This window comes from Ceratotherium simum, chromosome 35 (genome assembly GCF_057802395.1).
Source record: "Ceratotherium simum simum isolate JZ-2026a chromosome 35, ASM5780239v1, whole genome shotgun sequence".
In the NCBI taxonomy this organism is placed as follows: Eukaryota; Metazoa; Chordata; class Mammalia; order Perissodactyla; family Rhinocerotidae; genus Ceratotherium; species Ceratotherium simum.
In genome coordinates, this window is record NC_141934.1 from 10,394,045 (window position 1) to 10,406,854 (window position 12,810).

General features: G+C 45.3%; 1 protein-coding gene across 2 annotated transcripts in view; it reads left to right on the top strand.

Annotated features, from left to right (window-relative positions):
* Positions 1–12,810, top strand: part of TTC28 (tetratricopeptide repeat domain 28) — a 412,509-nt gene that overhangs the window by 299,108 nt on the left and 100,591 nt on the right. For both annotated transcript variants that reach the window (XM_014787030.2, XM_087424020.1), the window contains 5 exons: positions 229–1,570; positions 3,084–3,607; positions 7,317–7,426; positions 9,158–9,287; positions 11,389–11,607. In XM_014787030.2, coding sequence (XP_014642516.1) covers positions 229–1,570; positions 3,084–3,607; positions 7,317–7,426; positions 9,158–9,287; positions 11,389–11,607 — 2,325 coding nt within the window. The remainder of the gene's footprint in view (positions 1–228; positions 1,571–3,083; positions 3,608–7,316; positions 7,427–9,157; positions 9,288–11,388; positions 11,608–12,810) is intronic.

The window sequence follows — 12,810 nt, forward strand, 5'->3', positions numbered from 1 at the left end:
TATTTTTGTAATCAAATCTGTCAATGTTTGTTTTCTGTTGCTTCGAAGCTTAGAAAGCTATCCCCTCTCTGGAGAGCTGATAAATATTTAATTCTACCTTCTGTTATTTTAAATTCTTTAATTCATCTGGATTGTATTTGAGTATAAATTGAGTTGCAAATTACGTTTTTTTCCAAATTGCTAATCAGTTATTCCAACCTTTTTCTGTTCTTTTATTCTCTTTCTTAGGAATCATACACCAGATGAAAGGCGATTATGATACCGCACTGAAACTCCACAAGACCCACCTGTGCATCGCCCAGGAGCTGAGTGATTACGCTGCCCAGGGCCGTGCCTATGGGAATATGGGCAATGCCTACAATGCTCTGGGCATGTATGACCAGGCAGTCAAGTACCACCGGCAGGAGCTGCAGATCTCCATGGAAGTGAATGACCGTGCCTCGCAAGCATCCACACATGGGAACCTTGCTGTGGCCTACCAGGCCCTGGGTGCCCATGACCGGGCCCTGCAGCACTATCAGAACCACCTGAACATCGCCCGGGAGCTGCGTGACATCCAGAGTGAGGCTCGGGCCCTCAGCAACCTGGGCAACTTCCACTGCTCTCGCGGAGAGTACGTCCACGCTGCCCCCTATTATGAACAGTACCTCCGGCTTGCTCCTGACCTTCAAGACATGGAAGGAGAAGGGAAGGTCTGCCACAATCTTGGCTATGCCCATTACTGCCTTGGAAATTACCAGGAGGCAGTGAAGTACTATGAGCAGGATCTGGCATTAGCCAAAGACCTTCATGACAAATTGAGCCAAGCAAAAGCTTACTGCAACTTGGGCCTAGCATTCAAGGCTCTGCTGAATTTCCACAAAGCTGAAGAGTGTCAAAAGTACCTACTGTCCCTAGCCCAGTCCCTGAATAATTCCCAGGCTAAATTTCGAGCCCTAGGGAACCTGGGCGATATATTCATCTGTAAAAAGGATATAAATGGTGCAATAAAATTCTATGAGCAGCAGCTGGGCTTAGCTCACCATGTAAAGGACAGAAGACTGGAGGCCAGTGCATACGCAGCCCTGGGCACTGCATACCGAATGATCCAGAAATATGACAAGGCCTTGGGTTATCACACGCAGGAACTGGAGGTATATCAGGAGCTGAGTGACTTGCCGGGGGAGTGCAGAGCTCACGGGCACTTGGCTGCCGTCTACATGGCCCTTGGGAAATATACAATGGCATTCAAGTGTTATGAAGAGCAGCTGGATCTAGGGCAGAAGCTGAAGGATCCAAGTCTAGAAGCCCAGGTCTATGGCAACATGGGCATCACAAAGATGAACATGAATGTGATGGAGGAAGCCATCGGCTACTTTGAGCAGCAGTTGGCCATGCTACAGCAGCTAAGTGGAAACGAGTCTGTGCTTGACAGGGGCCGGGCCTACGGCAACCTGGGAGATTGCTACGAGGCCCTGGGTGACTATGAGGAAGCTATCAAGTACTATGAACAATATTTATCTGTTGCCCAGAGTCTGAATCGCATGCAAGACCAAGCCAAGGCTTACCGGGGCCTGGGAAATGGACACAGGTAAAAATGACGGAGGACAAATGTGGTTGATAAACCTGCACAAAGAGCAGTTGTGACAGTAATGCAACTTAATGTCTGCATGGCAGCTTATTAACTATGAAGCATTTTCATACATATCTAATCTGGATCCTCCATTGATACTGTGAATTTAGCAGGGGATATTATTACCCTTATGTTATGGAGGAAGACACTAAGGCCCAGAGAGGTTACTTTAATGTCCAAGATTATACAGCTAAGTCAAACCCAGAGCTCTCAGACGCCAAGTGCAATGCCTTTTTGACTACTTCATAATGAGCAGGAGAAAAAATAGGAATGGGGGGTGCGCCAGCCTGGTGGTATAGTGGTTAAGTCTGCGCGCTCCTCTTCTGGCGGTCCGGGATTCGCAGGTTTGAATCCCGGGCGTGGACCTGTGCACCACTCATCAAGCCATGTGTGGTGCATCCCATATACAAAAGTAGAGGAAGATGGGCACAGATGTTAGCTCAGGGCTAGTCTCCCTCAGCAAAAAGAGGAGGATTGGCAATAGATGTTAGCTCAGAGCCAGTCTTCCTCACACACACACAAAAATAATAGGAATGGGAAAGATGACTGAATCAATTTAACTGATCTTTTCTGAATGCCTCCTACATTATATGAATATGCTTATTAATACAACGTCCATGCCTACCAATTACTTGGACCGCATTTTGTTGCTTTTAGGGAAAGCCACCTGTTAACGGCCAGAGTGAAGAAACATACTATCATCATGCTAGGCACCTTGCATAGATATCTTACTTAATATGTTTAGCAATCCTGTATTACTCTTCATTTATTATCGTCTGGTATGGGATGTGGGATTTATCATCATCCAGACACTGAGGCTCAGGGAAAAGAATTCATGTGCCCCACACAACTGGTTTGGTCTTCTGCCAAAATCTATGCTCTTCCTACTTTTATCATGCCATCTCTTAGCAGCACAAAAAGACACACTATTGGCCAAGGTGATGCTTCCCTTCTGAATGTGGGGGACCCAAGAAGGTGTCTGCAGAATATATGGCCTTTCCAGATAGGCAGGGGATTAGGGCTACTGGAGTGGAGGAAGGGCAAGGGTCAAACTAAATCATCACCCATAGAGTGCTCTGAGAAGCTCAGGGTGAAAGATTTATGGCCATTGTAAAGTGATTTCAAAAACATAGTCTAAGCGGTAGTGGAAATTGGGAGGCTCGAAGAACCAAACAGTTCACTCGCTATCATTGTGCCTATTAATATATTTTATGTTTCCTCTGGGGTGTATATCCCATTGAATCGCAAGCTCTTGGGAAGGTCACTAAGGGATGACTTTTGAATTGCTTTCCAGATTATGAAATTCCCCTGCATCTCACTCTAAGGGCACATGATAGATTTTAGCTAGAAGAGGAGTTAAGAGCTTCAATAGTAAGTGACAGTGACAAATGCTTTTCATTTTCTCAGGGGCTTTAGCATGTCTGCACCTGCACAAAATAATATCATTGCTTTTCTGTCTACATCCCCACAGGGCAATGGGGAGCTTGCAGCAAGCCCTTGTGTGCTTTGAAAAGAGGCTCGTGGTCGCCCATGAGCTTGGGGAGGCCTTTAATAAAGCCCAGGCCTATGGAGAGCTGGGAAGTCTGCACAGCCAATTAGGGAATTACGAACAAGCCATTTCCTGCCTTGAACGCCAGCTGAACATCGCTAGAGAGATGAAAGACCGAGCTCTTGAAAGTGATGCGGCCTGTGGCCTAGGAGGCGTTTACCAGCAGATGGGGGAATATGATACAGCCCTGCAGTACCACCAGCTTGATCTTCAGATAGCTGAGGAAACCAACAACCCCACATGCCAGGGCCGAGCCTATGGGAACCTGGGCCTGACGTATGAATCCCTGGGCACCTTTGAGAGGGCTGTGGTCTATCAAGAACAGCACTTGAGCATCGCTGCACAGATGAATGACTTGGTGGCCAAGACGGTGTCGTATAGTAGCCTTGGAAGGACCCATCATGCTTTGCAGAACTATTCCCAGGCAGTCATGTACTTACAAGAAGGTAAGTGAAAAGGTCCGTCATGATCTGTCAGTCTACTCTGAGATGGAGTTCAGAGTCTACTCGGAAGGAAGTATGCACAGTTTGAGTGGCCATCTCTGCTTGGAGTGAGGATCTCAGAGGCCACATCATCAGTTCAACTCCAAAACCATAGTGTCTCCCACTGAGTGTTCCTTAATAGTACAGAGGTGTTCCATTGTCCAGAATGCATTACCCAGGTTGTCTTACTCTGCTAGCCAGCTGCCCAAAGAGCTGATATCATCCTTGCTTTTCAGAGCCCTCTACTGAGTGAATAACATATTCTCACGCAAGATGAATCAAGTGAGATCTAATCATATAAAATTTAAGGGTCTGAATCAGAGGAAAATGACCATCTGTTCCAAGCCCTGTTGTCCTTCCAGAAAATATCTAAACTGTGTCAAACTATGTGGAAGTCAATTTTGATGTGGCCATTGAGGTCTAATCCAGAAGCATAAGTCTGAGGGTCATTCAAGCAGTTGACCAGGCTTCCTTCCCAGTGCTTATTACCCACAGTGCTTGGGCTGATGCCATGGTCATCTTGTTCCAGGCAAGCCCAGAAAGTGACTGCTCCTCCCCCTCCTCTCTCCTCCCCCTCCTCTCTCCTCCCCCTCCTCTCTCCTCCCCTCCCCTCTCCTCCCCTCCCCGTCCCTCTTCTCCTCCCCCTCCCCGTCCCTCTTCTCCTCCCCCTCCCCGTCCCTCTTCTCCTCCCCCTCCCCCTCCCCCTCCCCCTCCCCTCCCCCTCCCCCCTCCCCCTCCATCAGGTTCAGCACAGTCAGTCCTTGGATGCTTGCTTCCTCATGAAGCAGATGTGTTTACCTTCCACCTCTTTACACTGGGATGGGGCTTTCTACTCTGGAAAGCATTCCCCTCACCTGAGCACATTGCATCCTCCCATCCTGGGAGGGGAAAATGGCAGATGTGATATTCTAGGCTCACTAGTAAAAGGAAATGGTTGCTGATTTCATGCAAAAACTCTCATTTATGGTTTCCAAGTGTTTTTGCATATATAGTTTATTTAATTGGGTTTACTTCTCACAGTAGCCTTGAGAGGTGTATCTTTTTTATTCTCATTGGCAGCTAAGTGACCTGAGGTTCAGAGAATACTGTAGCTTGATCCTGATCATGTGGTCAGGAAGTGGTGGAGTGGAGCTTAGCCCAGGTTTTCTGACCCCAGAAACCACTCAAGACCCTGTGTGGAGTTGTTTCTAACCTTGCAAGAACAGAGCAGGGTTGGGGCAGTCGTATCCCTATTACTCCTGAGCCCCAGCTGGGAAGCCGGGAGAGAGAGAAGTAGGAAGCAAAGTAGAGAATGGGCCAGGGGCTGATGGTTCACTGTCCTCCTTTGCACAGACCAGGAATTGCTCTGGCCTGCAGGCTGAGAGGCTACTGAGAGGCTGGGAGCCACTTCCCAGACCTTATTTGGCCCACTCAATGGGAGCTCTGCCTCAATGTATTAAATATGAGAGTTGGCTTTTGGTTTTCTGAAACTTGACTATGGTAAAATTCCAACAGACTGGGGGCGATTTTCAGTTGAATTTGTGAAAACTATTAAATTTAGGCCCAGCATATGACTTTCAGCTGTGTTCTTTTGTACTTCTTGATATATTGTTTCCATGAAGCATCTGCTTTCCCTGAGACATTGTAACATACTTCTATATTTATGGACAACTCTCAATTTCATTTTTATTGTTTCTTGTAATTTAAGTCTTGCAGAGATCTAAATTCTTATTGTGGCATCTCCACGGTGCCTGCTTCGTGGTTGTGCTTCATCAGAGAGCCTGGTGTGCCCCATGGACCAAACCAGATGCCTCGTCTCAGGAGCTGTTACAGGTGCAGGACACCTGGAAGGCCCTTTCTGAGTGCTCTGAGTTGGGTCTGCAGCCTCTTGCAAGGAGGGAACAGTTCAGTCAGAAACCATCTCAGTGCTCTCTCTCTCCTGCCTTGCAGAGGAGGCTGAAGATCAGCATCACTCTGCCCCAGTGCAAAGAATCTCACAGGTGGGGCCTTGTCTGAGTCTTTTGAACAAGCTCTCCAGGTGATTTGTATCGACACCCCTGGTTAAAGCCACTAGTCTCATCCAGCTTTTTCTCTTTTCGCAAATGAAGAAAGGGATCCTGGAGGGATTTAGTGACTGACCTGGAGTTTTGCAACTAGTTTCAGGCAAACCAGGCTCCAGGAGAGCTGGATGAGCAGATCAGATTCCTAAGCGGCAGAAGCCGATAGAAGCTGGGGCAGGACAGATACCATGTCTGTCCAATGGGCTTTTAACTCTTTGTTGTTGAGCCTATGACTATGGGCCAGGGAGTATCCTACATGCTGGGGATCCAGCAGGGAACAAAGCACAGGTTAGGGGGCTACTGCAACGATTTTTACTTCTGACTCACAGACCCAGACCTAGCAGGGATAGCCATATTGAAGAATGGATATAGTTAGCTCATTGAGGGTTAAAACAACCAGTATCCTGGTTTTCACCCAAGAATCATCTTCTTTCATTTGTGTTCCTATTCTGTGAGGTATTTTAAAATGTGACTAATATGCAAGTATTATTTTTGTTACCCAGTGACATGATTTAAACTTAAAATGCTATTTCTAAGTTTTCTGAGTTATGTGCACTTTGAAATGCATGCTATTTTACAAGCTTGAACCTGAGTATCGCTTTTATTAGCCTCTCAACTGACTCAGTTTCTTTACGGAAGTCTGAAATTGCATGGGCCCAGCATGCTCAGAGGCAGGTTCCCATCCACCTTAAATTAGATTAGAAAAAGGAAGGCCTTCCTTTGTGTGTGCAAGTATAGTGTGGGAACCTTCATGCTGTCTTCTGTACAAGCTACTCCTATGTACAGAGAGCAAGATAAAGAGAGCAAAGTGATGCTGAGAACTGCTTAGTGGCCAGTAAAATAAACTATTGCCCTCAGATTTGGCTCCCACAAAGCCCTGGGGGTTGCTGGTGTCCTGAAATCCAGAAGCTTGCTGTGGGTAAGTGACCCACACTGCAGGTACCTATCTGAAGGCCATTAGAATGAGGACAGTCCCATTTATGGCTTTTTGACTCATAGTAACACTTGTTCTGCAAGCCTACTGAGGCACATCAAAGTCTCAGCCTTAAAGGAAAAACAGATTGGACATGAAATGTGTCAGTGGCATCAGTAACAGAAGGCAGGTCAGGCAGTGTGAGCATGCTGCTTTTGGGAGGACATCAGATGTGTCTCTCATCAACCCTGATAGGATGCAGTGCACATGAGATAGGAAAAAGTATTAGCTTGGTTTCTGTACTTGACTATGGAACTGTCAGGAAAAGCTTTTGCCAGCCAAAGGATTGGATTAGGTAAATGTATAGGCCAGAAGTTTTCATTTGCAAAGCTAGAGATTTCACATGTGGGAGGGCGGCCAGGTTAGGTTCTATTCGTTGCAATGTTTCTGCCTGTCCTGCAAACCTGTCTCCTGCTGCTAGCCATCGCCTGAGCTCTTGCTGGGGCATCTTGAAGTGTCCCAGAAAGGTCAGTACCAACACAGAATTTGAAGAGAATGCTTACTCTGCCCTGGCTGATTCCACTCTTGCCCTCTATTTTATCCACCTGTGTAGTTAACATTCTTTATATACAGCTGAGGCAGAATTACCCCCCAGGACTCCCTGGCAGGATGGAATTGTCTGTCTTCTATGTGTTCTTAAAGTTTCTCTCTCTGGTTTCAGGTTTAAGGTTAGCTGAGCAACTGGGCCGAAGAGAAGATGAAGCCAAAATTCGCCATGGTCTTGGCCTCTCCCTTTGGGCTAGTGGGAACCTGGAGGAGGCCCAACATCAGGTGATCAGGATAACCCCTGTCCCCAGTGGATTTTCTTTCTAGAAGCATGGAAGACCTTGGGATTACTATCCTAGTGGTGATGACATTTGCCAAAAGGTGCTGCCCTCTACTCTTGGGTTAACGTACAGGATTTCCAGCCTGTACCAGCCTAGAAGTATTGAACCATAGTAAAATTCTTGCTCACTTGTGTGATAGATTTCTCATTAATGTCTTTGGAGTTCTTGTACTATTAATGTGCTGCTTTTCCTCATTAAAACTTAATATGAAACTACATACATTTTATGATAGAAATAAGTAATCCAAGAATTCATAGTTATTGGATTTAATGTCTTTGTAGGTTTCTAGTTATTGTATCAATAGATAGTGCTCTCTCTCACACACACACAGTTCATGTTTCTGCATATATATAAATAGTTGAAGAGAAGCCCGCTCTCATGCTGCCTCTGGAGATTAGAAAGATCCCTTGAGTTATGAGTTCCTCTGTCAGGTTAAGGGAGTTGTGAGATGGCGTCATCTAAAATCACACAATCACCCACTTTAGGCAGCATGTGAGTAATTACTGCAGAGGGCATTGTGCTAGGCAAAGGGGGTGGAGGATAAGTGAATCAAGGCTCCTATCAGGGTGCTCACAGGAACTGAGGACATGATGTGACTGAATTTGTACCATAGCATCCTGGAATTCTATGGTATTTTACTGTACTTTTCTTACTGTACTTTTTAAACTATTAAAGGCAATTTAAAGAATTCTCTAATTTCCTGGTTTTAAAAGTTAAAATTTGTATTGATATAGTGATTTACAATTTTCAGAGTGCTTTCACTCACTGAATTTATTCCTCAAATAACCGTGTAAGGTAGAATGAAAACCATCCCCTTTATAGAGAAGAAGAAACTGAGGCTCTGAATCTTGCTGAAAGTCACACAGCAAATTAGTGGTAGAGTTAGGAATGCATTCCTCTCTCCTAGTCTAAGTCTCTTAGTGTTAGAATTCTATTTTTTAAATTTGCATGAACTTAAAATTTGGTACTATTTCCAGCATATAAATATCAGAGAAAAGTCTTGTGGTCTCACTGATAGAGAAACCCATTAGAGCAGCAGGACAGTGTCTCCTTAGGAATGTCGAGTGTCCGGTCCTGTGGGTGTCCCTGTGAGTGGGCGTGGCTCCTGTGAAGCTTGTCTAGCGAAGACCTGACCCTGGGGCACTGCTGTGGAGAGCAGCTTTTGGTTTGGCTGAACCACCTGCAAAAAGCTATCTTCCTCCTGCGAGTGTGGCTGCCTTCATCTCATTTCCCCCCCAGCCTCGTCGGTTTCCAGCCTGCCTCCACCACACCTGTTCTCACTCCAGTCCTTCAGCACCGTGAGGCATGGGGTTGTGAGTTACGGTTGCTTGATGACGAGAGGCTTTTTGTTTGTTTTAATTAAAATCAGTGCTTGGTTGGATTAATAGCTGATTTTTTTTTCAATTTTCAAACTATAAGTCTATAAGCGCTGTCTTCTAGATCCTTTTATCTGTCAAAAATTGATTACCTAAGCCATAATTTACTGGGTATGATCTGATGCCTTTTCAGCTCTACAAAGACCTACCTGGAAATCAATATTCATCCTTTCAAACCTTTTAGGACAATTTTTAGGTTGTATACCAAGATATGAGCAAAAGTTGTCTTCAGTCAGTGAATGGCTGGACAGTAGTTTCTGGGGAATGGATAACGTACGTTCTTTGTCCCCTACTTGCAGCTCTACAGGGCATCGGCCTTGTTTGAAACGATCCGACACGAGGCACAGCTGAGCACAGACTACAAACTCTCCCTCTTCGACCTGCAGACATCATCCTACCAGGCCTTGCAGCGGGTGCTCGTCAGCCTAGGTAAGAGCAGCTGGGGTTCCCACTTTGTGCCCGTGCATCTAAGTTGTTGAGTGATTGCTGTGATGAAGTGTGATTTGTTGTTACAACAGACGGTGAAGCCACAACCACAATCCAGCCCTTGAACATTAGTTCGTTTATTCAACAAATATTTGTATGTGCCGAGTGCCAGCCCTAGGGATTAAAGTCTAGAAGGCCTGATTCCTGCCTTCAAGAAGCTCTTAGCCTGTCAAGAGACGGAGGTCAACGAGTGCAGTATGATGTGGTTGGCGCCGGGGTAAAAGAAACTCAGGTGCTCTGGAAAGAAAGCAGCTTGCAGGCAGACCCAGGAGCCAGGGAAGGTGTCCCGGAGACAGGGATGCTTGAACCAGGTGTTCCCCCGCCCCCATTCCCTCTCGCCATTAATACCTACGGGGGGAGGTACCTGAGAAGACACCCAGCCTCTTCCCTATTTCCTCTGCCACACGTCTTTTAATGTTGCTATCTAGTAAATGTTTTTACTATCTGCCCTCTAGGCTGTGGCATAGTCAGTGATAATTCTCCCAGGCGTGTGGCACTGCATTGCACAGGGCAGCATGCATCTTCCCTCACCTGGGCCTTAACTGTTGCAGCCACCCTATTCAAGCTCCCCTGTCCTCCCTCTCTCCTCAGGCCTGTCCATCTCTGCAGACCATTTTCCTCAACCTAGAACTTGGGTTTAGGAGGTATCCATTGGAACAAACAATGTCTTTGAAGTTCGATGTTGTGGCCTTGTCAATAACCTGTCCTTTGCTGTATGTGTATGAATACTCAAACTTCCACTTGAAAAATCCATCTATTAAATGTCCTCATTGCCTGGGATTACAATTTATTATCTATTATAATCACAGTGTTAAGTCTGTAGCACTTTGGGGCCAATTTTCCAACGTGAACAGAAATCGTCCCTGCTGTTCCAGTTAATAACTCAATAGAGTAAAAGAAGACATTTGCATACACACGTATAAATCCCCACTTTCTACTGATACTTGAACTGCAGGAAGCAAGGCATACTTGAAGTGCTGTCAGAGCTGTAGCATCTGGTCTCCTGCCTCTGCCCGCTCTCTCTTTGGACCTTAGTTCTAGTAACTTTTCCGTGTTTATATTGAAGACGCAAACAAATCCCTGCATTGTGTTCTTTCAGCATGTCTAAACAACCCTCACTTAAAAGTATGTTGCTTTATGTTTTTGTGCTCTCATATTTGTGCATTAGCTTTTAAACTAGATTACAGACTGGTCTTTTAGACAAAGTGGGATTAGAAATTGGATTCAAGACTGAGGAAAAGCTTGAAAGAGAGAAGCAATTTCAAAAAACTAAAAACCTCAGAGCTTTAAACCCTTTGCCCATGGAGACTAGAAGAGCACAGAAGTGTATGGGAGCCCGGAATGAAATGAGGTATCAGCTCTAACAATAATCACCTGTTTTATATATGGTGTTTTTGGATAACACCTACCGTAACTGAGGCATCTTCACTTACAGTGAAGGCTTACAATGGGCTTTACCATAGCCCATTGAAATAGGCAGGACAACTACAAGGATCCCTCTTTTTGAATGAAAGGGGGAAGGGCACACCCAGCAGAGGGACCAGCATGTGTTAAGGCACAGAGGTATAATTTGGGGGGAAATGTGGAAATGGGACTGGACAATGTGATGCATAGAGGGGCTGCATTGAGAAGAAATAGAAGGATGGTCCAGAGCAAACCAGAGAGCAAAACATCATGTCCAAGGAGCCAAGTGAATGGGCTCAGAAGTCAGGAGGCCAGGGAGCAACTCAGGATGTGGAATAGAGAGCAGGCAGGGCTAAGGACGAATGCTCTGAATAAAGACAGCTCTCTTGTGATGTGGCTGCAAGAGAGGGGAAGGCCCGATGCTTAGGGTGCCATGGAATCTGAAAATGTGGGGTTTATAAGAGTGGACACTGCACCTGTCATCTGAGGCAAGGGGTTGAATTTTAAGCAGTGTCCAAGAGTCTGCCACACATTGGAGTGCAGAGGCAGTGAGGTTTTTGCCCAGAATTTCTGTACTGGATGGCCCTCTCTGAGTAAGCTCACCCCCCATGCACTGCTCAGCCTATCCCTTATCTCCTAGGCCATCATGATGAAGCCCTGGCTGTGGCAGAAAGAGGACGGACAAGGGCATTTGCTGATCTTCTGGTCGAACGACAAACAGGACAGCAGGACTCCGACCCCTACTCCCCGGTTACTATCGATCAGATCTTAGAGATGGTTAATGGCCAGAGGGGACTAGTGCTTTACTATTCCCTGGCGGCGGGCTACCTATACAGCTGGTTGCTTGCTCCTGGGGCAGGTAAGATCTCTTTGTGTGGGCACAGGGCAATTAAGACACTAGACTGTGCAAGTCTAATGAATAGAGGTAGAAGAGGTGCATTACCATGGATCAGATTAAGGAGCTGATGTCAGCTTTCAGCAAAGGCGGTTATTCCATGGTGGGGCATTCAATTAATAAAACAGCCCAGCTTTCTCATTCCCCCAAGAAATCACTGCTCCCCTCGCCGGTGAATGTGGAAGCATTTATCAAGGAAGACTAAGAGCAGGAGGATTAATTTCACCAGCAGCCCTATTTTTAGGCAGCTGTTGTTCATTAGCTAATAAAGTGATGACTGCAAGTCCTAACACGTTCTTTCTAGATATGATTTAATAATTGTGACCCTTTGTCATGGTAAAGTTAAAGAGACTAAAATGATAATGGTAGTTCTATCACAGTATATAAATGAAGTCTTATGCTTGAAATTTCTGAGTTTAGCAGAACCCATTTTTAACCAGTTCTCTTATAAATCTATTTCAGAAGTAAAAATCCCCTTTGATTAAATCGGCATTAAATGTTCAGGCTGTAACAGTTTTACTAAATACAGAACAACTAATTAGCTGTTAGGACCATATTTTTTGTGTAATAAAATACTGATGGCTTTACCATGTTGGAGACACACCAGATCCAATTAGAGTTTATTGGCTGGGGAAGTGGATCTTATAATTGGGAATCTTGAAGAATGGGGCTTCTTGAATATCTGTAAGCCAATTTCAAAAAGTTCAACTGCCAGGGAGAATTGACAAGATTTTCTTGATTATGTTTCTATCCCTTTGATTTAAAAAAAAAAAAAAAGATGGCTGGATGACAGCTCTCAGATGCTTCTTGGGTTCAGAATACTCATGCTTATACATTCTATGCCTCTGCATTATTTTTTTGTAATCTTTTCCCCTTAATTCCATATTTTTTTATGGGCTTTCCATAAAAAACATTCTTGCTTCTGACCTTTTTATGCTAACGATTTTAAGTTGTGATGTACATGGTGATGTGGTAAGTGTCAGCCACAATGGACTGAATCCCTGTGTATCCCAGCCCGCAGAGGGGCGCTAATACCCAGGAGGACACGTTTGATGATGGAGGTATCAAGTTCTTTCTCTCTGCGGTTGTTACATTTTGGGGACGTGATGTGACAGGTGCTATATCCAAATCCCGGTAATAATGAGCCATGTATAATGAGGCTCCTAT